Source organism: Pseudorca crassidens, chromosome 1 (assembly GCF_039906515.1).
Source record: "Pseudorca crassidens isolate mPseCra1 chromosome 1, mPseCra1.hap1, whole genome shotgun sequence".
NCBI lineage: Eukaryota > Metazoa > Chordata > Mammalia > Artiodactyla > Delphinidae > Pseudorca > Pseudorca crassidens.
This window is the reverse complement of record NC_090296.1, coordinates 76,147,911-76,174,984: the sequence shown is the minus strand read 5'-3', so window position 1 is coordinate 76,174,984 and position 27,074 is coordinate 76,147,911. Positions and strand designations below refer to the sequence as shown.

The following is a 27,074-nucleotide window of genomic DNA, read 5'->3' as shown; positions in this document are numbered from 1 at the left end:
TGGCTGAATGTCTTTAGGCAAATCATTTTACCAGTCCCATCCCTTTAGCATGTGGTTTCAGTGATATAATCTTACAAACGAAAAAAAAAAAAAATTCCGGAGAATGTTCTCTTTAGGAAAGCAAGGTCTTAAGAGTCAAATCTGAACCTTACCATGTTGTGGAGAGACAAAACAAAACAAAAAATATATATATATATGCTTCATTTCATTCTCCCACCCCCAATGCACTTCCTCTGCTAAGAATTCTCCTTTATATTATCTTGTTGGTAGAAATTACTAGGGTTGAATTTTTTTTTCCTGTTTATAACATCAGACCTCAAGTATCATAAAGATGAATTCATCTTGGTTCTGCAGATTAACTGATGTCAGCTAGGCTGGCCTACAGGTCAGGATAGATAGATAAAGAAACAGCTTTCAACCTCCAAACAAAACAAAACAAGTAAAATAAAATACAAAAGCCTGGTGGTAGAAGGTTCTAGGCAAAGAGAAAACCTGGACAGTGGCTATAAACAGTGAGCAAATCCCCTACCTTCTGAGAACACAAACACCATTTCTACAAGGAAATTACATTCACTGGAGGTTGTTTTAGGACAAGGCTGAGCAAATTAAATATTTCAACACCATATGTTCAGCTTTGGCAGGAGACGTAGGTGGGAAGGGAATCTCAATGTTAGGGAATGCTCATATCACACCCCAGCTGGCTGTTGAAATGAAATAAGGAGAAACACACAAATATTTGGTTAAAACACCTTTAATGAAAAGGGAAAGACACTAACATCTCCGTTGTCTGCTCTTCACATTTTACTATGTTAGGAAACTGGAGCCTACACCTTTGGAGGAGGAGCCATCACTCAAGTCAGTCAATAGCAGAACCCTCACTCCCTCCTCCTCAGAACTCCGGTTCCAAATGAGCCTATGTTAAAAGTAAATACTACATCTCATTACAAAACGGAGAGGCAGGGAGGACAGCACGTAGGGCTCATCTCCCAAAGTCTGGGACTCTAAGAACCAGACAGTGGCAAAGACATAAGCCCCGGTCCGTGGACAAGCAAAATGGGAAGGAAGTGGACCTTGAAAGAGGAAGATGAGGAAAATACAAGGGGCCAGGGAATAGCGGAGGGAGTTATCTAAAACTAGAAGCACACTAGTGCTAGGAAATCCCCCATGATCCATGGTGCATTGCTGCACACTAAAGTCACCATTAGTTCAAAAGAACATTCATGAGACCCATCAACCCATCCAATTAAGAGTTTGAGGTCCCCTCCCTTATATCACACCCCTTTCTTAATCACATAGGTTCTCAGCAAGCCCTATGCTTTAGCAACACTCCTAAACGCTCCATTATTCCTTCAGCTAACCCTCATCAACAATGCTTGTTAAAGATACGAACTTCACCTTTCCTTCCCCAAAATATCCATCCCATGGGAGACCTCTCAGCAAGAAATCCACTTGTTTCCTAACTCAGAGGCAAGGATGAAAGATACGACAAGCTCAAAATATCTTGGCATATTAACCAGCCAACACCTTTGCCTTAACGTGAGGAAGGCACATTAGTGCCTTACTACTGGGAAGAGTGTCCTATGCCCTTCGTTTCTCCCTACACCCTGGGGCGGAGCCACCAGATACTGACATTGTTGCATCTTCATTGTCGGCACCTTCTGGAGCAGGGGGAAGGAGAAGAAATGTACAGTTTGCTGCTTCTCTGCTATGACGGGCTTTCTCAGGCACTGTCTTGGATGCCAGAGGCCAAAAGAAAAGGAGGGGGGAATCTCTTTTCCTTGGCTTCTCTGGATCCCATTGCTGGAGGCAACTTCTCAGCCACAGTTCCTGGGCCAAACAGCACTGGTGGTGTGGGGCCTGAAGGGGTAGTGGAGATGGAGATGGAGATGGAGCTGGAAATCTGGGGCCTGGTGGGCAGGTCACTTGACAGTAAAGCCGTGTCCTGGTTTCAGCAAGACAGGGAGCCCACCCTCACCAGCTGGGCAGGAATGCCCTGGGACAAGAAGTCCTGCAGGTTGACCTGGTCACCAGAGAGGAGTGGCCCTAGGCCCTCCAGGGACAGCTGCTGGCCCCTTCGGGCTGGGCTATAATTCCAAATGTGGGTGCTCAGATGCACCTGCCACAGGGAAAGGGAGAGGAGAGGGTAGAAGGGTCATTCCCAGGGAGGGTGGAGAGGGTTCTTCTTGGGAATGTGAAAGCTGTAGAGAATCTATTTTCCTCAGGTACAATGAATGAAGAGGAAAGAAAAGTTTCTCAGGGGGCCACCCCCCTGTAAGCACAAGGATTTCAAAGCTCAGGGATTAGAGAAAAGCCACTAGGGACACATCATATAAGAACTCAGAGAAATAGACAAATAAGGGCTCACAGATCTTGGAGGTCCTTCTACAGAGCTCTCAGTTTCTGCCCCCGGGGTCAAGGGGCAGCAGGTTCAGAAAAACAGGCTCATGGGATCGTGGGGTCATCTTTTCGGGGAAAGGGGGAGAGCCCTGGGGAAGTGATGGAGGATGAGCAGCCAGGGACCAAGGAAAGAGCAGCAATATTCTGAGGGCCGTGGGGGGCAAAGGGCTGTACCTGGTGGTGAGCCAGCAGCATATGCTTCTTGAGGGTAGCCCGTTCGAGAAAGCCCTGCCTGCAGAAAACACAAGTGAAGAGCGGCCCCTCCTTGGGGTGGGTCTTCTGATGCTCCTCCAGAGCTGCCTGGGTGGGAAAGGTCTGGCCACACACCTCACAGGCCTTTCTGCTACTGCTCTCTCCGGGCTCCTTTCTCATCGCTTCCTGCAGGCTCAGCTCCTCCACCAAGGTGGGGCTGCTGCCTTCCCCTTCTAGGGCCAACGCTGACACGGGGCTGGCGCTCCTCTCCGGTTTGCCCCCCTCTTCTGTGCCTCCTGCAACATCACTGCCGCCCTGCTCCACTGGCTGCGTTCGATCCAGGCTGTCAGGCGGCGGCGGCGGCGGCAGAGAAGGCTGTTGAATCGTTTTCTCATTACTGTCCATCTCCTTCCCAGCTGTGGCCACTGCCACCACAGTTCCCACTTCCTCCTCTGCCCCGGAGGCCTCTTCTGAATCACCACGCACTGATATCGCCTTCTCACCTCCACTCTCGGAGCCTCTCCCTGCCAGGGAATCTTCATCAGTCACGTCTTCCTCTTCTTCTTCGTCCTCTTCTTCCTCTTCGGACAACTCCTCTTCTGGGGATGGCTGCTGGGATGGCTGCTGGGGGAAGCTCCCCGCCCCTGAGACTGCAGACTGCTCAGGGCCGTTCTCCTGGGCAGTTCCCCCACCTTCAGGGAGCGTGGTACCACCGTTGGGGATCTGGCCCCCCAGGTGCATCCGAACATGCTGCTGCAGAGTAACAGCATTGGTGAACTTCTTCTGGCAAATGGGGCAGGAGTTCTGGGCCCGGGCAGCTGGACTAGCCTTGTGGCCCACGAAATGTGCACGCAGGTTGCCCCGGGTAGAGAAAGCTCTGCCACACACTTTGCATTTAAAGGGCCGCTCACCTCCATGTTGGCCGTAATGCAGGCGCAGCGCTCGAGGACAGCTCAGCACCCGAAGGCAAATGACACACTGGTTAGGTCCCGATGAGGCTGAGGATGAAGTTGCAGGGGCAGAGGTTGTGGAGGCTCCCGAAGCAGTAGAGGCCACTGCCACGGCTCCTTGACGGTCAATCTTCTCTACCAGTTGCTGCAGCTTGGAGGTCTCGGAGGGTGAAGCCCCCAAGGGCTCTAGCACATAAGGAAAGGGGAAGCTACCAGTGGACTTAAAGTGGTTGGTAAGCAGGGCCCAGCTGGGTAGTGAAGTCACCAGCTTACTTAGCTGCATGCGGGTTGCTGTGCCACTTTCCGCCACCCCGGCGATGGCTGAGCCCTCGCTCCCGGGTGGGGTGTTTTCATCAGCTTTACTCTTTGGCTCTACCGCTTTCATGAGCACGAACTTATTGAAAGCAGGGAGCGCAGGAGCCGTGGCTGTGCCTGCCCCGGTGGAGAGCAGCGTCAGGCTCTCTGTGGCACTGAGTGCCGTGGTGGAGGCCACCAGAGGCTTGCGTTCCACACCACCACCTGGCATGGCCGCCTCCTCCTCGGCCTTCTCTGGTGGCACGGACATACCATAGGGCAGGCCGCTGCTGGTGATGACGTAGTCCAGATGCTCTGGTACCGGGTGAGGGTTCATCTGCACGTGCGGGTACTTCTCCCGATGCCGGTGGAAATGCACTTTGAGGTTGCCACGCGTGGTAAAGCGGTTGCCACAGACATTACACTTATAGGGCCTCTCACCTGTGTGGGAACGCAGGTGGATCTGCAGGGCACTGTCACTGCCAAATACTTTGGCACAGAAGCGGCATTTGTGCCGTCCACCAGGCTTCTCCAAGGGACCCATCAATTCCCCATAGCCCAGCTCACCACCTCCATTCTTTGGCTTCAGGAGCCCTGGGGAGGCAGTAGCCTCGAGGCCCCGGGCTGCCCCAAGACACTGTGCTGCCAGTAGTCCCGTGGTGCCTGGGAATGCCAGATGAGGCGAGGCAATCAGCTGATCTGTGCTGCCTGGCAGGGCCGGGGAGGGGGCAGGGGTGGGTTTGTGGCTTCGCCCGACCCCTCCGGCAGCAAAAGGGTGCTGTGACCCCAGGGGATGATAAAGGTGGAAGAAAGCCTGCTTGGGTGTTTCCGCCCCTGAGGAAGAGGAGGTGGAGGAAGGCGCCAGTGTCTTGCCAGTTTGGACAGGCTTGATGGGGCTGAAGAGGGGGAGCAAAGGCTTGGTGGAGGAGACGGCGGCTGTCCCAGGTAACTCGGAGGGGCTGGAAGGGGTGCCCACTGTCTGGCCTAAGGAGCCAAGCAGCAGCACCTGCCGGCAGATTTGCTCAGTCATCTGCATCTGATGGATCTGCCGCTGCTGCAGTACCCGGAGCTCTTCCAAGATCAGAGGGATGTTCAAGTGGCCGCTGCCTACACCTGGGGGCGGAGGAGGAGGTGGAGGGGGTGGTGGTGCAGGAGTGGATTCTGGAGGTAATGGAGTTGCTCCTAGCTTAGGGCTGGCCAAGATCAGGCCCCCACCTCCCCCAGCTGCTGTACCTGTAGCAGCTACGAGAAAGTGCCCCGAAGACTCCTCTCCCCTCCGCTCTGGGCCCCAGGTGGGATCTGTGGGTACAGAGGACCCGGAATCCGACGGGTTGCTCTGCTCGGCCTCCATGACCTGGGGACTGCTGTGGCCCTCAGGCCGGGGTTCAGAAGAGGTCGAAGAGTTGTTGGGGTTCTCCTGGCCCCCAATTATCACCATTACAGGGGGGTCAGGAGAACATGCATTCTGGTGGGCGAGGAATTCGGCTGGGTCAGTGAATTGTGCGCAGCACTTGGCACAGACTTGGGGGTGGTCCTCCTCGCTAGCATCACCTGGGAAGAAGACAAGGAAAGAGCGTGGGTGGTGCGGTTCGGATGGGTATGCAGAGGCTGTAATTAACAACGAGCCCAGTAACCGCTAGTGGGGGTGGGGAGATGAGCTCACCATCCGGCTGGCCGTGCAGGAGGCTAGAGCTCAGTGCTGTCCCGCCTGGACAGGAGACTCGCCAGCACTGGGGGCCAGGAGGGAGGGGAAGCGGGCATGCACAAGCTACTCCCCCCCTCCACCACCCCCCCCCCCGGGCCACTGGCGGGCGCAAGGACTGGGTGTGAGTACCGGGTCCTGTGGAGAGAATCGTGCCTTCTATCTCGTCCACCGAAAGTCCTCTCCCCGCCCCCCGCGTCCCCTCCACCCCTACCCCTGCCCGGGCCGGGCCCTACCGCACCTCCAAGCTCCGCCGGCTCCCCGCAGGGCCCCCCGAGACGAGAGCTCCTCCCGGCTTCGTGCGCCATGGTTGTGTGGGAGGTGGAGGGCCAGGTGGAGTGGGAGACAATGGGTATCCGGATTGGGGGAGGCGGCACTGGCCGCCGGGGCTGCGGCAGCTTCTGCACCCAGCGGCCCAGACTGCGGAGATGGAGATCGGCGGCGGGGGCAGGGAGCGGCGGAGGAGGGGGAGGGGAGCGAGGAGTCGCGGAGGAGGGGAGGAGCTGGAACGAGAAAGCTGGGAGAGGGGAGATGGGGGAGGAGCTGCTGGGGAGGGAGGGGAGCGAGCCCAGAGCCCAGAGCCCGGGAGGGTTTCCGGAGGCTCAGTGACAGGTGCTGTGGGGCATGGCGGGGGTCCACCTTTCCTTACCCTCTGCCAGCTCCCCCCATCTCCGGATGTCCTTGCCCAGACCTGCCCCCTCTCCCCCCCAATCCCCCAGCAAGCTCAAGGGGGCACAGTAGGAAACACAGCCTTGCTCAACAGAGCAAAGCGACAGGCTTCTCTTATTTTCCTTTGGATAAAGGATCCGCTGAGCCTGGAAAACGTGGGCTCCAGAGAGGGTGGTCTGAGGGCCAGAGCGGGAGGGGGAATCCCAGCACACCTACCCCTTACCTACACACACATAATCTGGTGCCCCCAAGATACCCCAAGTTTTGTCCTGTTTTCCTGACCTCCATTCCCACCCTACCCCCACCCCATCCACAAAAGAAGTTTCTCAGGGTGGGAGGCCCCGAGGTAGAATTTCCAAGGAAGTCGTTTCAGGACTCCTCTCTGCGTAACACTAAGCCCCTTTACTCCCCGCCCCTCCTCCCCCAGAATAATAGCTGAATGCGAGTTACTCCACAGGTCACCCAGCCCACACCTAATTTAGAGAGTTCATGCTTATTTAAGGGGCCATCTCCTATTTAGTACCCTCTTCTCTACCCTTCTTCTTCCGTTGTCTTTCTCTGCCAACACAGCCACTACTGAGGACAGCTGGGTTTGGGGAGATGCCAGCCTGCCGAGGCCTACCTAGCTCTAACCTGGGGGGAGGGGAGCTTCTCCTGAAACAATGGGGAAAATGCAGTAGGAGGGAGTTACCAAGCAGCCTCTCAGTGCCTAAAGCCCCTTTTAGCCCCAACCTGGCTTGAATGCCTAGGAATGACTTAACACCTGCTCACCAGCACAGAGGTGGCCTCCTATTCAGGGAGAGGATAAGTAGGGATAAGATGCCTCCTGGACCAGGTACTCTGCATTCCCTTTCTACCTTGAAATGAGTCTTAATGGGTTTCCCACTTCCTTAAAAGAGCTTATCTTACTTACAGGAAATGACCACAAGTCCTTAGTTTTGTGGTTTGCCAAAGGCATCAGTAAATCCACATTGTTCTAATCCCAGTTCCAATCTTGTCTGGCTGATAAATTGAGGCGTGGTGGTCAGTCACACCATGCTATGCCCCCATTTCCTTTTTTGTAAAGTGGTAATGTTGTAGCTGTGCTATCTTCATCAGAGAAATATTGTGGGGATAAAATAATATGTATAAAATAATAACAACATGTATATATGAGACTTTAAACTTTGGGAGGAGTCCCAAATATTATGAATTAGAGAATTTATATTGTCAGTGGCAAAACAATCAAAATAAAATACATATATATTAAAATTAGATCTGTTTTCATGTTGCCTATTAATTTCTTATTTATTTATTTATTTATGGCCAAGCCGCACAGCTTGCACAGGACCTTAGTTCCCCGAATCCAGGCCCTCAGCAGTGTAAGCCTGGAGTCCTAACCACTGGACCGCCAGGGAATTAGCAATCTTATTAATTTCTGAGGCTGATATAATTGGCATATATCAAGGGTAGGAAGTCTTTTTTGGGGGGAGCTGAAACAATGTAATATTAGTAACGTCCACTTTCATTGAAAACATTGTACTGAATTATGTTTTGAAACTTCAGATAATCACAAGGGCCTTAACACTGTGGACAATGGCTCTGAAACAGATGAGCTACATGCTTCCAGGCCTGACCCTGACAATGAGGGAGAGGGGGTTCTATTTCAATATGGCAAGTCACAGGTTAATGCAATGTTGTCTATTTTTACAGATAAGAAAATGGAAGCTTGGAGAGGTTAAGTGACTCTTCCAAGTTCACACAGTAATTCAGTGAAGCAAGCATTCAGACTTTTGACTCCTGTCCAGTGCTTTCCCAAGCACATCAACATTGTGTGGCTTCCCTAAGCTAGAGAAAGGGCCCTGTGTAGCTTCTACCTGCCATTTGCTCTCTGGCCTCAGTAACAGAGAGGGAATCAGATGGAAGCTTTCTACTGAGCATTTGTTAATTAGCATTGAACATTTGATATCAAGTTGCTGTTTTGTCAAGTCTTCCGACAAGAAAAGAAATCCTTTTCTTTTCATCTTCTCCTGGGAAACACTGTCCCCTTTCTTGCTCTTTAATGAAACTTGCTTTCTGATGCGTAATTTGATCTGGGCTCTTCTTTAAGGTAAATTCAGTCCCTGGTGAAAGGTGAGGGATCAACAGCCACCTGTAAGAGGAAGCCTCTATTTCTCAGCACTTTGCACTCACTGCCTATCCTGAAAAGGGGGGCAGGATTCTTAGGCAGACACGAATGAAGTCATAAACACAGGAATAAACTAAGCTGGTAATGGTGTCCCTAGATAGCAGATAAGGTGAGGTAAGCTATCCTGGGTCACATGTAAAGTCTGGGGTGGACATAGGACTGAGACAGGGACATGCTTGTTTAAATTTATGAAGAGCTGAAACGACAAGGAAAAAGGAAACTAAGTGACTCTCTAAACCTGGTAACTCATTAAACGGGAGAGGATGGCTGGGAGAACGGAGGAAAATTGGTGGGTAGCAGGGTGGTAGAGCTGAACACGGGTTCTCAAACTTTGCTGCCCATGAGAATTACTGCGAGAGCTTTTAAAAATCCCAATGGCCAGGCCGTACCCTAGACCAATTAATTCAGATTCCCTGAGGGTGGGATCTAGGCATCAGTGTTTGTAAAGCTCCGCAAGTGATTCTGATGTACAACCAAGGATGAGACCCACAGTACACATCAGAGGCGTGTCCTCCCCATCAAACCTTCCACCCTGCTCCTCACAAATCTTACCTGTGCTCAACTCGGCCAAAATTAGGATGTAGGCAAAATGAGTTGCTCAATGCAAAATCTTCCCATCGGGTTGCCTCTCTACTCTGACCACAGCCACACTTTGCCTCTCTTGTATCCTGCTTTCAGGAGCAGAATTTGACATGATATACACCTGTCTATGAATTTAAGTGACTGTATTGCCCTTCCCAGGGTATGTGCATCTTGAGCCATACTTCCAATTGTAAAATGAAAGGCTTTGTTCTACACAGAGTTCAAGCATCATCCAGCCGTTAAAGAAACAAGCACGCTATGTAAGCCCCTGCCTAAACTTAATGTTGGACCAACACAGATTGGTAGTGTCCACAATTATGAGTTGATTCTGTAACTGCTGCATAGATAACTTCTGAAGGAGAATGTCTCATCTTCTCTTCCTTACTCCTCTCTCCTAAATACATACACATACTCCTTTGCTACCCACACCTAGTAAATGCACCCTTGGCCTGTGCAACACAGTGGACAAACAGGCACAAAGATTTATACATCTGGTGCTAAGTGAGAAAAATATATTTGTTTCCAGAATAGGAATATCTTAGATCAAACACAAAAAAGGGTGGTTTTTTTTTAAGGACGTTTTTCTGATATCAAAGGACTCGGCACTTGGTATGAATGGCACTTGGAATTCATACCATTTTGGAGCTGGAAGGGACTTTAGAGATATGACCTCTCATTAAGCACAGTGATTGAGAGTGCCAGCTCTGAATCAGACTTGGGTTAACGTCCCAGCACTTTCTAATCTTTGTGACCTTGGGAAAGTTTCTTAATTTCTCTAAGACTTGCATTTCTTTTAAAAATGGGGGTATAGCCACAAAAAGGAATGAAATTCTTATACATGCTACAACATGGGTGAGCCTTGAAAACATTATGCTAAGTGAAATAAGCCAGACGCAAAAGGACAAATATTGTATCAGTCCATTATATGAGGTCTCTAGAATTGGTAAATTCACAGAAAGAGACAGAAAGTAGAATGGTGATTTCCAGGGGCTGGGAGTGTTGGGTGAAGGGAATGGGGAGTTCTTGTTTAATGGGTATAGAGTTTCAGTTTTGCAAGATGAAAGAGTTCTGGAGATGGATGGTGGGGATGGCTGCACAACATTGTGAATATACTTAATGCCACTGAATTGTATGCTTAAAAATGATAAATTCTATTATGTATATTTTACCGTAAATTTTAAAAAGTTTAATGGAGGTAATAATAGCAGAGTTGGGAGGAATAAACAAGAGGAAATATATAAAGGGCCTAGCATAGTACCTGACAAATAGTAAATGCTCTGCAAATAGTAGCAATGAGTATTATTATTTCAAGTCTAAAAGCTGAAGCCCTGGCAGAAGAATGGGCCTGCCCAAGGTCACAAAGCTTCAAGGTACAAGCTGGATTGAAAACCAGGTTTTCTGCTTCCTTATCCAGTGCTCTGTTGCACCCTCCCTGAGTTACTTTCTATCTACTCAGAAATGTTTTCTTTTTCACCCAGGAGTCCCTAGGGCTGAAAGGCTCAGGGATCAATACCCTGAGAGGCGATGCTCTCTACCTCCAGTTCTAAAGAGAACAGAACCCTCAAAACTCTATTTTTGCCTTCCTTCCCCTTTTGCTGCTCTTGCTGTCTGCCAACTGCCATTTCTCCCCCTAGGTCTGTTTGGCTGTTGTCCTGGTTTCTCCTTCTCACTAAATATCTGGGTTTCTGATCGTTTCCTTTATTTCCCAGATGTACTAGTTTACATTTTCCCAATTCACATCGCTTATGTTCTCTAATCCAGATTTCTAGACTCTGTAGGGGAGACAGAAATTTTTTTTTCTCTCCAGAGTTTTTAAGCAAATAGACTATTTCCCTCTCATCACTTATGTGCAATAACTATTCTGGTAGGTTTTGGTGTTCTGGTCAGGGAAGCTGAGCAGAAACAGGGTGGGAAAACAGGTTTTTCAGACTGTGCCTTGGTGATATCTTAGGTCACTGCAGAGATGAGGCTTTTAAAATGTGCAACAAAGGCTCAGCATTTGCTTGTCACATATGGTAAACATTGCTTAAAAGAAGGCAAAGACTCTTGAAAACCTTAGTGGCACCCTAGCTTACTAAATAAATGTCTGCAGATGGTCATGATGATGCCCATAGTTCCACAGGTATACCTGTAAAAGGACATGTGTAAGAGCCCCCGAACCAGAGCCCTCCCTACCTAATTTTGGGGCATGCAGAACAAGAAACAGTCCCTGGGGCGGAACGAAAACTCAGGAGCCTGAAGATCACATAAATGAATAGAAACCCTATCTATATATCTTATAAAAGCAGGAAGGAATTTAGATTTTCATATTAGCCACCTCATCTTACAAATGAGACCCAGTGACACGCCAAGTCATACAAGTAGCCCAAGGATCTTTCAGTCTCTCAGGAGAATTCTGAAGGCAGATCTTTCTTAAGGTTACTACTGCTTCCTTGCTCCTTAACATTTATGTTTTCAACTTTTATGGCTCAAAGGCAAAATTTCAACTGAAATTTGTTGCTGCCAGTGAGTTCAAGCCTGCACTGTTTCTATGGGGACGGTTTTGCAGCAGCATCCCCGTGGCCCCAAGTGTTCACAGCCACAAGTGGGAGCTATAGTTCAAGGGGCTGGAGAATCCCCTTAGGGCAGTTGTGAACGATTTCTTGTGACTCCCTCCCAGATTCTTCCTCAGCAGCGGTATAGGGAATGGGTGAACTGAGGATGTGGGAAGAAGAGAGGATGGGGGGGAGAGGAGAGGATGCCTCTGGGTTGGAGGGGATTCAGCATTGTTCCACAATCTAACCAGCAGGGGAGCAGGACTGTAAGGCAACTCTGAGGCTCTGGGGGAAGTCTCCTGTAGAGCAGGAGGAGGAAACATCCGGCCTGCAGCAGCATTAAGGGGGGCTAACGTGTCCCAGGAGGGAAGGATGCCACCAGCATGCCACCTCTTAATATTGGCACAGTGGGATCCCAGTAAAGCACTGACTTGAGGGGTATGTGTTCTACCCAAAACAATATGTCTGTTAAGGTTGTTCCGTAGCATGTTGTGAACTGATTTGATCTCAAGTCCTTTTTTACAACAGGTGGAAAGGTAAATTTAATCCATGTTTTAGTTTTAGCTACTACAAATACATTATCCTAGAGCTTTTCATGGCACACATCTCATAAAGAAATGCTGAAGTTCACCAAGAGGCTCCCGAGCTTTGGTCATATTTCAGCACTTACAGGAAGTGCACTGTACTCACATATAATAATAATAATAATAATAATAATAGACTTCCCTGGCAGTCCAGTGGTTAAGACTTTGCCTTCCAATGCAGGGGGCGCAGATTCGATCCCTAGTCGGGGAGCTAAGATCCCACATGCCTCACGGCCAAAAAACCAAAACATAGAACAGAAGCAGTATTGTAACAAATTCAATAAAGACTTTAAAAATGGTCCACATCAAAAAAGTCTTTAAAAAAATAATACATATTAAGTACTTATTTATGCTAGGGACTGTGCCACATGTATTAAGCACTTATTTATGCTAGTTATTTTTCCAAGTGTATTAACATGTATTACCTCAGTAACCTAATGAGGTAGCTAGTATATTCATCCCTATTTTACAGATGAGGAAACTGAGGCATAGAAAGGCAAAGTAAACCAACAAGGTCGCACAGCTAACCAAGTGGTAGAGCCAGGATTTGAATCCTGAAAGTCTGCCTTCAGAACACTTGTGTGCTTAATCCTACACTGCATTGTTGGGTGAATCAACTGTTTGCTAAATAAATAGTTTATCCCTGAGCCAGGACTTTCAGACTTTCACAGTGTGAACATATGTAGCCATACTAGATTGTCCCAAACTTGCTCGAGCCTAAGAATTACCTGGACATTTGCAAAGATACAGATTCCCAGACTCTAGCCCAGATCTACCCACAAGCAAGCAAGCTTGGAAAACCCTAGTTTAGGTGGAGTGAGCACCACTAACCCTAAATGTCATGAAATCTAGGTTTCTGACCTGACTGTACCTCTGTTTCTGAGACTTGGGGCAATGTCACCTCTCAATACCTTAGTTGCTCTGTTGGCTGCCTCTTACTTACTGGAATGTTATAAGAATACATGAAATTTCCCCCCCTCATAAAGAAAATCTGTTACTTAAACAAATGATCATATCCCCATAAAATGATATGCATGTATCAACAAGTATGTTAACTCATACACTTTTTTTAGCTTGGCTTTCCTTGAAACACAAACCTAAGCCCCTCATCCAGAACTTTCCTCTAGCCTCTACTCCAGGTGACACAGATACACACCCCAAACCAGGCTGCATCTGACCGACATTAGCTCTCTCCCTCTGGGAGCTCTGATCTGTTCTCTGCTCAGCCCAACAATGAGAAACTTTTTTCTCTTCTCCCTCAGGGGACCCTTCACGTTTATCCAATTCATTCTCTTGCAACCCAACTCTCCAGAAAGAAAAGGGGGGAAAATCCCACCCCTAAGAGACGATCTTCAGGTCTGAGGAGGTTACTTAGCAACGGCACAAAGACCAGTGAGCAAAGGGGGGACCTGGGGAGAAAACTCTTGGGTGGGGAAACAGAGCCAGTTTGAAAACTCCATTTCATCCAGAGAAAAACAACACAGAAAACACAAACATAATCAACCCTGAGAAAAGCCAAGCGGGGCTTCTCCCCAGCACAGGTCATCTCCTTACACGCTGCATCTCAACTCTTTCAACCCCCCAGCGACCAAGTTCTCCCCCTGGTTTTGCCCATGGCCCGGGTGCCCTCCCCTTGCCCTGGCCTGACCCACACAGGCTTGGGCTCAAGGCCCCCCCAACCCCTCCCCGGCACCCACCGTTCTCAGACGCGCTGGGACCTTCGCAGTCCGAGATTAACTGTTGGGGTTTCCGCTGCTTTCGCCGAGACATTCCCGGGTGGAGAGAGGTGGGACGGGGAGGGGCAACTCTCACTTAGTCTTAACCGGGGTGACCTGGTCTGGTCTCCCCCTTGGGTCTGAAGCCAACTGATGCCTCTCCCCCAGTGCCAACCACTGTGAAGCAGAGATGTTCTCCCTTCCAAGGGACAGACAGACAGACAGACAGACGCGCGCGCTCTGATTCTCTGTCCCTGACTCTCTCTCTCTCTTCTCTCTCAATCTCTGCAAGTCTTTAAAGGGGAGACGCCCCCTTTTTTTTCTTCAGCTTCTTCCCTACGCTTCTGCAGCTCCCATTGTAAAAGCAAAAATCCTAATCTTTCCGCACACTCTTTTCTTTTGTACTGCAGAGGAAAGGATTTAACCCTCTCCTCCCTGCCCAGGCTCCCGGCCTTTCCCTGTGCCTGTTCAGAAAATGTCCCTCGGTTGTTTTTCTAACTCTTCTTCTAAGCTCTTCACAGTGCTTTTTGGTTATTTCATGATTCTATGCCACCTTGTTTGATGATGGGACTGCTTCTGAGGTATAAGCTGAAATGAGAACTTTCTGGTATATCCTGATTATAAGGCCAAGAAGTCAGCTACCTGCCAGTCAAAAATGAGGATGTGAAAGGCTGACAAAAAGATTGAGCAAAAAAGGTCATTATAATAATAACTTAATATATGTAGATCTCTTTATAATTTATAGGATATTTTCGTGTACAGGACATATTTTGAGTATTACAACTTTGAGGTTAGCACAGCAGGTTTTACTACTCCTGTTTATAGATGATCCTCTTTATAGATAAACCGAAAGGCTCAGTGAGGTTAAGTAACCTATCCAAGACTGCACAGCTATGATGCAACAGAGACAGGCCTGCAAGCCAGGTGTATCTGACAGTAGTCTAGCATTTTTCCCCCTCTATCTTGTTAAAGGTACAATATGCCACCAGACTCCTAGTGTGAAAAAAAAAAAAGATTGATCTTAAGGAATCTCATTTAAAATAGTGTCTCTTCTGTCTCTCCCACTCCTGTCCAGCTCCCAGGGTTGAGGGATGCCACCTTTGAGAAGATGATATAGATGAGTTCTCTGGTACTTCGGAGTAGAAGCTACAAGGAGGCACTTTCAGCTCAATATAAAGGAACTTTCTAACGTGTAATGGACTCTCCAGTAAATGTGGGAACTCTCTGTAATATGTTCTCACAGAGGCTGAAAACAGTTGTCAAGGATTCTGTGGAAAGAATTTCTTTGTGGATGTGAAGTTTGACCTTTAAGAATACATCATTTGGCAACCAACCAACTGGATCTCTCCTGTTCAGCTTGCACACTTAAGGGTGATTGGTTTATTGTTCTTTAACTTCTGACCTTGCTGTTCCTCCCTGAATTTAAGGTACTGCTGTTACCCCTGGGCATAGAATATCCAGATATGCCCTATCTTCTAGCTTTATGCCTAGGTCCTCTCTTTTAACCTTATTTATCTTTTACTCTTCTGGCTAAGAGAGCATCTGAAACACCATCTGTTAGGAAAGTGGGAATGATTTTCCCCTTTGGAGTTGAGTGATGCAAATCTCTGATGGCTGTGTCTTCAGAGAATAACAAAGCAAAGCTCACTCAGTGTTGGGTGCAAACTTGAAGTTTCCGTCATTTCTTCCCTTACGCAAGTCCAGGCTATTTTGGCAATACTAAGAAAGGGAGAGAGAGACAGATGGTAGGAGGGTTGCTGGTGATAAATGAAGCAGGTACCACCATCTGAAGAGATTTGGAAAGCACTCTGATCTTTGCTTTGGAGTTCACTGAATCTCCATTATTTTCCCAGTCCTTTGGGGTCATGACCTTGAGTGGCTCCCTCACGGTCAACCCTTGGAACTCTTGCTGACACTGTCTCATTCATCCTGTTAACCTCCCTGTGGTAGACAGGTGCAGTTATCACTAGGCTATTGTAGGGGAAATGGGAACACTGGGGCCAGGAAAGCTTCTAATTTCTCAGTGGAATAGACTGGGTTTTGTCACTCTTTCATTCCACTGTTTCCATCTGTACTTCCTGTTTGAGGAAAAGAAATGAGAGAAGGAACATAGCTTTCTGCTTTTCTCAGGAATCTGGAGATCTCCAAGGGCAGATCTGGGGGCCCAATATTCATCTCTTTACTGAGTCTTGTCTGTCTGGTCTTTTCCTACTTTGGTCCACCCTCCTTCTTGCTGGCCTTATTGTGAAAGGAAGGGCTCTTTCCCCTCCTCTCCTTTCTTCCGCCCTCCCCCATTTACCATTTTTTCCTTTTACCTCTCCACTGTGGCCTCTTGACCTCCCCACAGAGTTACAAAAGTAAAATCCTTGAAGAGATGCTGCTGTGGGAATGTTAATGAGCCTTCCCCACAAAGGGGCAAAGACTTTACTTCACTGAGTTGGAAAAAAGCCCCTTTGAAAAGGGGTTTCTGTGTGTGGTGAAGTGGAGAGGGGAGGGGAAGGAGAGAGAGGGAGAGAGAGGGAGAAAAGAAGGGAGGGAGAGAAAGAGCAAGAGAATGAAAGGAGAGAGAGAAATGAGAGAGAGAGAGAGATTGAGAGAAACAGCAGAAGAGAATATTAAAACACTGTTCTTTCTTTAATTGGTGATTTAATTTTTGGAAAATGTTCCATAGTCATTTGACCTCGTAAACTAAGCATTTAAGTTCCCAAAAAAGCTGAAGAGGCACTCAAGGGCGTTGACGATAATAAAGGATGGGAAAAAGGGACTTATCCTGGCACCCTGTCCCCAGTTCCTTCTCATGTGTGGGAGACTGAGAGGCTCTAGTGGGGGAGGATATTCTGGTTGGGGGAGTTGGTGGTGAAGATGGGCTTCTTATTCTGGTTTTGTGGTTCCTCCTTATGATATTTTCTAATTTTATCAACATTTTCTATTTTGGCTTCCCTATTGACTTAAAATTTTTCCTCTCTTCAGGAATAGCTTAAAGTACTGTTGGGTGTTTACATTGTGGAGCCAATTTTCAAGCCAGACCACTTGAGCATAATCTCTGTATCCTTCATTTGTGAGCACAGGTTGCCTCTGAATTAGTTAAAATGGATGTTAAGGTACTGTTAGTATCAAAAAAATAAGTCCCTGAAAAGCAAAGATATGATGTTGCTTTTTAAAAAAATTGAAGCATAATTGAATGTTGTTGCTCTTTGAAGAAAGCCAGTCATTATGTTTGACTCTCAGAGATTTTCCTACGTGTTGTTTTGTGATATCAGCATAACACTCCAGTTAAAGAAGCCCAGAACTGTGAAGAACAAAGAGAAGGTAGGTGACTGGAATGAGATCCTTGGAAGAGAAAGAAGAGGGGCCAGTCAGGGATGCTAATTCCCAGAGCTCTGTAACTCCTCTGGACTCAAGGTAATCAACCACATGGGGAATTTACGGAGAATTCGCATTCCTAACCTCTACCCCTGATCTACTTAATCAATCTCTGGCGGGGTGGGTGGGGGGGGAGCCTACGATTTAAAAATAAGCTCTTAAATGATCCTTTTGCAGTTTGAGACAATTGAGCTTGACTGTTGCTTTCTAAACCATAAGCTCTAGATTCTTAGGGGTCTGCAGTGTTGTTGCAGCAGAATCCATGTACACATGAAGTGAGCCCAGCCTGTGGCCCCAATAAATAACATGCCTCTCAAATGTATATACTACTGTTGCCCAAATGTTTGTTGATGTTGTTGAGTGTAATACACTTTTAAGTCACTGAAAGTGTTTCTAGACTCATAATGGCTTTTGCTCTAACAATACAACTACAGTCATGTGGGAGTCCAGGAAATTCTTTGCCATTTCATTGAAGGCCTCTTCTCTCCAGACAATACCCTGTTTCTAGTTTGTAGAGGAGCAGGCACTGTGGAAGCATTTCATCTACCTTCCTGAAAGTTAGAATCCCATGAGGAATTTGATTTTAATTGCACGAGAACTAAACTAGGAGTCTAGAAAGCATGTAACCTTTCTATTGATAACCTTAGTCATAGCTAATCATAGCTTGGGTGCATTCTGCTTACTACGCCCTTTAATTGCACCGTCTCATTTAATCCTTAAAATAACTTTGCAAGGTAAACATTGTATAATCCCCATTTTAGACAAGCAGAACACCCCATTTTACAAATGAAGAAACTGAGGCATGGAGACGCAAAGTAGCTTTCTTGTTCAAGGTCTTACAGCTGATAAACAGCAGGTTGAAATTTGCCCAAATTTGCCTGATTGGACAGCCTGTGTTTTTTTCGCCACAGTGTGACCATTTATTGCCATCCCACTGATTTCTGCCTCTGCGATAGGCCTCACTTTCTGGGTGCAGACCTGGAGGATGACAAACTTTCAACTTACAGAGAAAATGTGAAGACTTACAAGTAAATATCTACAACAAATTATGGTTCTTATAATCACATGTACTACCACATGTTCTTTGTCTTGCTAGCATTAAGGGAGTTAAGGCAATGAAGGGTAAGGGAAAAGTACCCTCTGCAGAACTTTATTAAATAAGAAAGCACTGGCAAGCAAACCTTGGTTTTATTGGATGATTTCCGCCTGGCCTCTTTCAGGTGGCAGTTGCCATGGTGTTTTAGGCGCAGAGGGAGGGAGTGAAGATCAAGGAGGTCATTCGGACTGAGGCTTTTCTGGTGTGTCTTTTCAGAGTTCATTCTGCAAAAGATGGCAGGAATTTAAACACTCATAAGAGAAAGGACAGAAGTTATTCTTTTTGTGTTTCTTAATTTCTCCATGTTACTGATGTTAAATAAAGGGGAAACAGAGTTTGTGAAGAGGTCAAGGCTGTGGAACAGGAAAGGGAGGTTGTGGGGGAAGGGCCAGGAGCCTAGCAGGCAGTTAGAGAAGCCTAGAGTGGGGGTGGGAGTGTGTGCGCGCGTGTGTGCGTGTGCGTGCGTGCGTGCGCGTGTGTGCGTGCGCGCGCGTGCGTGCATGTGCGTGTGTGTGTGTGTGTGTGTGTGTGTGTGTGTTTTTAAGGACGAAATTATAGGAACAATTTGCTAAAGTTCTGGGGAGCCTGAGGTTGTTCATTTGAAAGAAAATCAACAAATGAGGTACAAGCAGTGAGGGCAAGGTGGGGAGGGAGCATGATGACAAAGGCAAAACAACAGCAACAACAACAACTAAACCCCAAGCCATCAGAAGGAAAAGCAAATCAGAGCCATGGGAAAGAAAGAGGTAAGTCACAGAGGCAACTCTTTGGAGGAATAAGAACAAAGGGATTGAAGTATGTCAGAAAATATGAATAACTGATAACCTGTAATAGAAACATGGTCAGAGCCTTCAGAAGGAAACTTTAAGAAGAGGAACAAGTGACTCCCAAGGACTTTGGAGCTAGAAGGGGGCCACGGGGATCATGTCCAAATCTCACTTTTCTGATAAAGAAACTAAGACCGAGAAAGGTTAAAAGACTTTTCAAAAGTTTTTCCAGAACCAGATCTTATCTCAGGGAATTGCCCTTTGCACTAGGCCGTGGAACTAGAGAATAAATGGGAAGAGGCAAAATGAGAGGGAATCCAAGCAAAAGTAAAAATTTGACAGCTAGATCTTAAATTAATTTCTCAATCTTCCCTAGAATTTATGAACTCTTTTTTCTTGTGGGGACCACTGTATTTTAGGAGCCAATTCCATTCTGATAACTAAGTACCTTAAACTATTTCAATCAAATAATAATCCATTTCCCACATTGGAGACTGTGCCCAGGAACAGGATCATTCAGTGACTAATTTAAGTACTGAGAAAATTTTTGATCATGCCTAATGGATTCCTAATTATATTTTGAGTGCAAATCCTTTAAATCTGCCCTTGGTAGAGTGTATTCATTTAACAAATATTTTTAAAGCACCTACTATGTGCTAAGTACCTAGTACACAATAGAAAATAAAACAAACACTGTCCAGTTTATTATTATGCAGCTATTTTGCAATTGGACTTCAATCTTTTGGTGATAATTGGACTTCAACCTTTTGTTTGTTTTTCACATTATTTCCATTTCCAAATTATGCTGCTCCTTTATTCATCATCCATAATTGGGGTAATCCCAGGATTCTTAGGGACTTCTGATGTGGCTCCTCATTTACCCTGGCACTGTCTTATGGTCTCAAAATGAGCCAAGACATGGAGTTGATCAGAGCGAGCTTACTGTAGAAGATAGTCCAAAGTAAGAAGAGCTGATGGGGCAAATCAAAGCCAGAATACTTGAGGAGAACTAAGAGAAGCTGAAATCCAAAAGGCAACCTGCTAGTCCAAAGGGGCTTGATAGCAAATGAGGTAAAAGAGAGAGGAGAGCTAAGAACTGGAAGAGTTGCTGTAAATAATTGACTTTACTGGACTTTTGTGGGTTTGAGGTGAATAGCACTGGCTCAAATACGGAAGTTAAAGATGCAATGGTGTACCTAGAAGAGAACATAGGCAAAACATTATCTGATATAAATCATAGCAATATTTTCTTAGGTCAGTCTCCCAAGGCAATAGAAATAAAATAAAAAATAAACAAATGGGACCTAATCAAACTTACAAGATTTTGCACAGCAAAGGAAACCATAGCAAAATGAAAAGACAGCCTAGGGAACGGGAGGAAATATTTGCAAATGATACGACTGATGAGGGCTTAATTTCCAAAAGATACAAACAGCTTATACAACTCAATAACCAAAAAAACAAACAACCCAGTTGAAAAGTGGGCAGAAGACCTAAATAGACATTTCTCCAAAGAAGTCATACAGATGGCCAACAGGAACATGAAAAGATGCTCAACATCAATAATTATTAGAGAAATGCAAGTCAAAACTACAATGAGATATCACCTCACAGTGGTCAGAATGGCCATCATTAAAAAGTTAACAAATAGGGCTTCCCTGGTGGCGCAGTGGTTGAGAGTCCGCCTGCCAATGCAGGGGACATGGGTTCGTGCCCCGGTCTGGGAAGATCCCACATGCCGCGGAGCGGCTAGGCCCGTGAGCCATGGCTGCTGAGCCTGCGTGTCCGCAGCCTGTGCTCTGCAACAGGAGAGGCCACAACAGTGAGAGGCCCGCGTACCACAAAAAAAAAAAAAAAAAAAAAAAGTTAACATAAAAAGGGAAAGCTCCTACACTGTTGGTGGGAATGTAAATTGGTGCAGCTACTATGGAAAACAGTATGGAGGTTCCTTCAAAAACTAAAAATAGGGTTACCATATAATCCAGCAATCCCACTCCCAGGTATACATCCAGAAAAGACAAAAACTCTTAATTCGAAAAGATACATGCACCCCCACGTTCATAGCAGCACTATTTACAATAGCTAAGACATGGAAGCAACCTAAATGTCCATCAACAGATGAATGGATAAAGATGTGGTATATATACACAATGGAATATTACTCAGCCATAAAAAAGAATGAAATAATGCCATTTGCAGCAACATGGATGGACCTAGAGATTATCATACTAAGTGAAGTAAGTCAGAAAGAGAAAGACAAATGTCATATGATATTGCTTATATGTGGAATCTAAAATACAATGGAAATGAACTTACAAAACAGAAATAGACTCACAGACAGGAAAACGAACTTATGGTTACCAAAGGGGGAAGAGGGTTGGGGAAGGTATAAATTAGGAGTCTGGGATTAGCAGATACAACCTACTATATACAAAAGAGATAAACAACTAGGTCCTACTGTACAGCACAGGGAACTATATTAATATCCTGTCATAAACCATAATGGAAAAGAATATATATGTACACACACATATATATATGTCTCAGTCATTTTGCTGTATGCCAGAAACTAACACAACACTGTAAATCAACGAGACTTCAGTTAAAAAAAATAAAAAGATTCATGGTGTATATTGTGGAGAATTCTGTGCCTCCCTGCAATCAAGCATTTTTATTGAATGGCAATATAGTACTTATGTTATTTAATAATCATATACTGTTTGATTCTCTAGTCTTTCTCCATCTTAACGTGCATTGCACATTTCTTGACCCCATGATCCACTTAATCCCATGGAATCTAATATGAAGTTCAGGAATTTACTACACATGTTGTGAATACTATCTCTCCTCTCTCTCTCTCCCTCTCTGTAGATTAATATATACAGATATCTATATCTATATATCTGTGTATATATATATATATTATCTGTATCTCTCCCTCTCTGTTCTCTCTCTGTATATATACATATATACAGAGAGAGGTATAAAGGTATATATGTTTTATTTATTTATTTTTTGCGGTACACGGGCCTCTGACTGCTGTGGCCTCTCCCGTTGCGGAGCACAGGCTCCGGACGCGCAGGCTCAGTGGCCATGGCTCACAGGCCCAGCCGCTCTGCGGCATGTGGGATCTTCCCGGACCGGGGCATGAACCCATGTCCCCTGCATCGGCAGGCGGACTCTCAACCACTGCGCCACCAGGGAAGCCCAAGGTATATATGTTTTAAAATGTATATACAAAGACGAGGAAAGGGGATCAGTGGATTTGGAGCAGAAATTGGCGATGATGGAGGAGAAACGTAATGAACAAATTCTACTCTATGAGGTTTAGATATTTCCTTGTCCTATATGGTTCAGTGACTTCTGTTCCCATCGTTTGGTCAAGGGATAAATGTCACCAGGATATATGTATGTTTCAAAAAAAAACTGGATGAAAGTCTGAAAGAAAAGAGAGGGTACAGAGGGAGAATTTGGAGAAACAAGCTTGCTATTCAAGGGGAGTTATTCTTTCCATCACCTGCTCCCATCTTTATACTGCAAACCTCCCCATCCTTACACACCATTTCTAAGCTGTCCTTTATTCAGTCAGCTTGAAATCCCAGTATTAACTTTTTTTCTTGAAATGGAAGAAGGAACATTTCCCTCCCCCCACAAGATACCTAAAAGTAACCTTAGAAAATAAACAATAAAATCACATTACAGGGCTTCCTGTGCAGAAGTGGCGGGGAAAAAAAAAAAAAAAAAAAGCACATTTATATGAAATCATAGTTTGGCCATTCTTTGATATTCATTGGGTATCACTCTATGCTAGCTGGGAATGAGGTATGTGAATATAACCTCATGTCCTTTCTACCCCGCAGGAGCTTATATTGAAATATAACGCGTATTTCCATTTTTAGTGGGGAAATCATTGATTTGGGTTCTAGTAGACTCTGCCACTTCCCAGTCAAATCAACTTGGGAAAATCACCTTTCTCTGTCCAGACTTAAGTTTCCTCATGTGTAGTGATAAGGTTAGACCAGATGACTTTAACACAACACGTGGCTTTAACCTCTGTGCTTTACATGTGACTATCTACGTGAATCAACAAAGTGTGTCTGTTACAACAGCTTCTCCACAGGGTCCTGCAAAAATAGATCCATGAGAGTCAGTTTCTAAAGGCACTAGTTAAGACAAAATCATCTGGAGGCAAAGTTGAACATCCCTGAGGAAGGAATGCACCAGAGACTGTTTCGCTCTGGTATTGGAACAGATGATCATTTCTTTGACTGAGTATCAAAGGATGTAGAAGGCCTGCATTTAGGGGATAGGTAGAATAAAAAGTATCAATATAGAATCATACTTGTGCTCATATTAGAGAGGGACAGGAGAACCAAGACACTCACTGTGTGCTCACTGAATGGACTGCTAGAGTGGGATGAACTGCATTCCGGCTACATTCCTTAAGTTGTTTCTCCCTTTCTTCCACAGACCTTAATGTGATTATAATTGAATTTGCATATTGAAATTTCATTTAAATTTTAAATTAAGTTAAAATATTAAAATTAACCAACAATCTTCAGGCCTGCCGATCTTTGTGACCTCTAGAAGTTAAGTCCAGTCAAAAACCAAAGCAGGGGATTTCCCTGGTGGCGCAGTGGTTAAGAATCCACATGCCAATGTAGGGGACACGGGTTCGATCCCTAGTCCGGGAAGATCCTACATGCCGCGGAGCAACTAAGCCCATGCGCCACAACTACTGAGCCTGTGCTCTAGAGCCTGCGAGCCACAACTACTGAAGCCTGCGTGCCTACAGCCCATGCTCCGCAGCAAGAGAAGCCACCGCAATGAGAAACCCTCACACCACAACCAAGAGTAGCCCCTGGTTGCTGCAACTAGAGAAAGGCTGCGTGCAGCAACGAAGACCCAAATGCAGCCAAAAATAAATTTAAAAAAAAAAAAAAAGGAGTAAAATTGGAAACAAAAACAAAAAAACCCAAAGCAGCTTACAGGTTCATGATTCTGTATCTCCAGATGACAGAATCACCTCAGGATTTAAACCCCAGCCCAAGCCAGAGAAATTCTTTCCTTCTTTTGGGACATAAGGACCAAGCTAGGCCTTCCAACTAGTTATACTCTCAACAAACATTTATCAAATGCATTTCATATTTCACTCACCAGACCTGCATTTAAGGAGCAAGTAGAATTTTAAAAATATGCACTTCTCAACATAGAATCGCATGCATGCTCATATTAAGAGACGAAAAACAGAACTGAGATACTATGGTGACAAAGGTAAATGAGACATGGACCTGCCTCTCCTTGACAAGCAGGGAAATGTTAAACAAGAAAACATAATACAGTACAGGGAGTTCCCTGCTGGTCCAGTGGTTAGGACTTCACACTTTCACTTCCGGACTTCCGGGGCCTGGGTTCAATCCCTGGTCCTGCAAGCCGTGCAGCGCAGCCAAAAAAAAAAAAAAAAAAAAAGTATACACACACACACATATGTATATATAATACAATGTGAAGAAATTTCATAGAGTATGCATAAAGTTCCAGGGGAAGAAGAAAGGAGAGTTGACTTGGACTGACTGTCACCAGCAATAAATTATCAATCAATTCATCCATTCTTCCCTCCCTCCCCCCATCCCTCTATGAAACATATGTCCGTGGTGTTTAGTTACGATATATAAAACACTGTGCTAGATGTCACAAATGCAAAGAGGATAAAAACAGATCCTTCTGGAAGGAGTGTTAACTAGGTATGGGAGGTGAAACAGGTAAGCAGGTAATGCTAATAGCTATAGCTACTCTTTATGGGCCACTTCTTTTTATATAGGCCTCTCGCTGTTGTGGCCTCTCCCGTTGCGGAGCACAGACTCCGGACGCACAGGCTCAGTGGCCATGGCTCACGGGCCTAGCCGCTCCGCAGCATGTGAGATCTTCCTGGACCGGGGCACGAACCCACGTCCCCTGCATCGGCAGATGGACTCTCAACCACTGCGCCACCAGGGAAGCCCGGGCCACTTCTTTTTGACAAGGCTATGTGAGGCAGACATTATTATCCCCATTTTACCAACTAGGAAATTGAGGTTTAGAGAGGTTAGTAAATTGCTGAGGGTCATGCCGCCGTGAATTATGGAGCTGAGGCTCTAACACATTTTCCTTACAACAAAGTCTGTGCTCAAAGACTATATGGATTCTGGCTGTGACTTTCTGGGTTTAAATTGTCTTTACCACCAATCAGCTGCATGATTTGGGGGCATTTTACTTAACTTCTCTGAGCCTTGGTTTCATCATATAAAAATGAGGTTAAAGGAATTCCCTAGGGGTCCAGTGGTTAGGACTCGGTGCTTTCACTGACGAGGGCCTGGGTTCAATCCCTGGTCTGGGAACTAAGATCCTGCAAGACATGTGGCACGGCCAAAATAAAATAAAATAAAAATGAGATTAATAGTGTCTACTTGATAGGATTGTGGTGGAGATTTAACAAAACAGTTAAAGCATCTGGCCCAGTGCCTGGCCAGTCTTTCAAGCTCACTACATTTGATGGCAATATTATTATGCCAAGTGGTGAGTGTGCAGAGAAATGCAGATCAAATGTGTACTCATTCAGAGGAAGGAAAGGTCACTTCCAACTGGAGGGCAGGAGGTTGAATAGATTAAAGGAGCATCATGAAGAATTCACTTAAAATGGAGTTTTCAAAAAAAGGTAAGACTTGAGTATTTAGACTCTAAAATTTAGAATAGAAGGCTCTGTGAGGAAAGCAGCAAGGAGCTTGTTAGCTGTGGGAGGTGACGAGCAATAAAAATGCAAGTAAATAAATTAGATAATTATAGAGAGTGGTAATTAAACAGGATAATGGGAGAGAAAGTGAGGTGGAAAGGTGGGGTTGGAAAGTAAGCGATTAAGGGGGAAAACTTGATTCTCTCATCAGGTAGAGCGCTGTTCATATGTAGATCAACTGCTATCTGTGAATGGATACTGAACAGTGGCCCAAACTGATGGAAATGCAAATACTCTTAGAAACAGGGGCTATTAGTAATGCAAATATGAAAAAACCTCTTATTAAGCAGAAAAGCAACAAAACCCCCTAATCGATCTTTGAATGAATTGATCTGTGAATCAACACATTCACATCCTCATGATTTTGATGACAAGACAACATTTTTTCTTTGTCTCTAGTTTGTCTTTTCTCACGCTAGAATTAAGTAAAATTAGTTAAAGCTAAAGCTATCATATTAAAAAAAAATTATTCCTCTATATATTTTTTTTGGTCACGACACGCGGCTTGGACCTTAGTTCCCCAACCAGGGATCAAACCCAGGACCTCGGCAGTGAGAGCGCAGTCCTAACCACTGGATCACCAGGGAATTCCCAAAGCTATCCTATTCTTATTGCTCTTATTTATTCATCCATTCAACAAATATTTTACTGAGAGTTTACCATGTGTCAGGCACTATACCATACCTGGGGAATACAGTGGATGGTCTTTCCTTGGACTTCTCATCTCTTGCTCCAGAGTGCTTTTGGAACAGGAGGACATATCAGGACTCCAGGCAGGTTCTGACACAGGTCTACTGATGTTTTTGGATAGGGGTAGGAGAGGACCTGGTATTATAAAGGGCCCAGAGTGTGTCCTGAAATGGTCTATGGTAAGAAGACAATTGAAGAGTTTTGGAAAAGACTTTAATGTCCCCAAATTTTATTTGAACTAAAACATTATTTGCCTTTCACATTCCTCTGTGCACTCCATTCCAAGGTTCACCTCATCACTCCTTCTATACCTGTCTTCGTCTTTTGCTATCCAAATTTACCAAATAAATCTCCTCCTTTCCACCCATTCCAGCTCCTGCTGTTCTTCACAGCCAGTCTCTGGGCTCAGCCCCAAGCCTTGAGGGGCAGTAAATGGATTCAGAGTTGCTGCTCAAACACAGATCCCCATGGAAACCAAAGGACTAAGAAAACAAAAAGAGAGGAAGAGGCAGCCACTGCCTGACCTTTTATGCTCACTCTTCAAATTCTTTTCGCTCTTGGGCGTGAAGGCAAGTGCTTATTTGTATAACTAGTGGAACCAAA

General features: G+C 45.6%; 1 protein-coding gene and 1 long non-coding RNA gene across 14 annotated transcripts in view; one reads left to right on the top strand and one right to left on the bottom strand.

Moving 5' to 3' along the window:
• Nucleotides 1–27,074, top strand: part of LOC137226346 (uncharacterized) — a 68,129-nt gene that overhangs the window by 6,004 nt on the left and 35,051 nt on the right. For 3 of the 6 annotated variants that reach the window (XR_010944316.1, XR_010944322.1, XR_010944319.1), the window contains one exon: nucleotides 14,862–18,177. This is a non-coding gene — a long non-coding RNA (uncharacterized lncRNA). The remainder of the gene's footprint in view (nucleotides 1–14,861; nucleotides 18,178–27,074) is intronic. The other 3 variants (XR_010944325.1, XR_010944320.1, XR_010944323.1) reach the window with 3 other exon arrangements.
• Nucleotides 736–27,074, bottom strand: part of SALL2 (spalt like transcription factor 2) — a 60,729-nt gene continuing 34,390 nt past the window's right edge. Inside the window, exons 1-3 of one of the 8 annotated variants that reach the window (XM_067740914.1) lie at nucleotides 13,769–14,156; nucleotides 2,573–5,384; nucleotides 736–1,949 (exon numbers count right to left, since the gene is read on the bottom strand). In XM_067740914.1, the coding sequence (XP_067597015.1) occupies nucleotides 1,721–1,949; nucleotides 2,573–5,384; nucleotides 13,769–13,841 (3,114 nt within the window). In that variant the 5' untranslated portion in view covers nucleotides 13,842–14,156 and the 3' untranslated portion in view covers nucleotides 736–1,720. Of the gene's footprint in view, nucleotides 5,385–5,496; nucleotides 5,518–5,776; nucleotides 6,103–13,768; nucleotides 14,171–18,330; nucleotides 18,470–27,074 lie in introns of those variants that run through there. The other 7 variants (XM_067740925.1, XM_067740877.1, XM_067740903.1 and 4 more) reach the window with 7 other exon arrangements.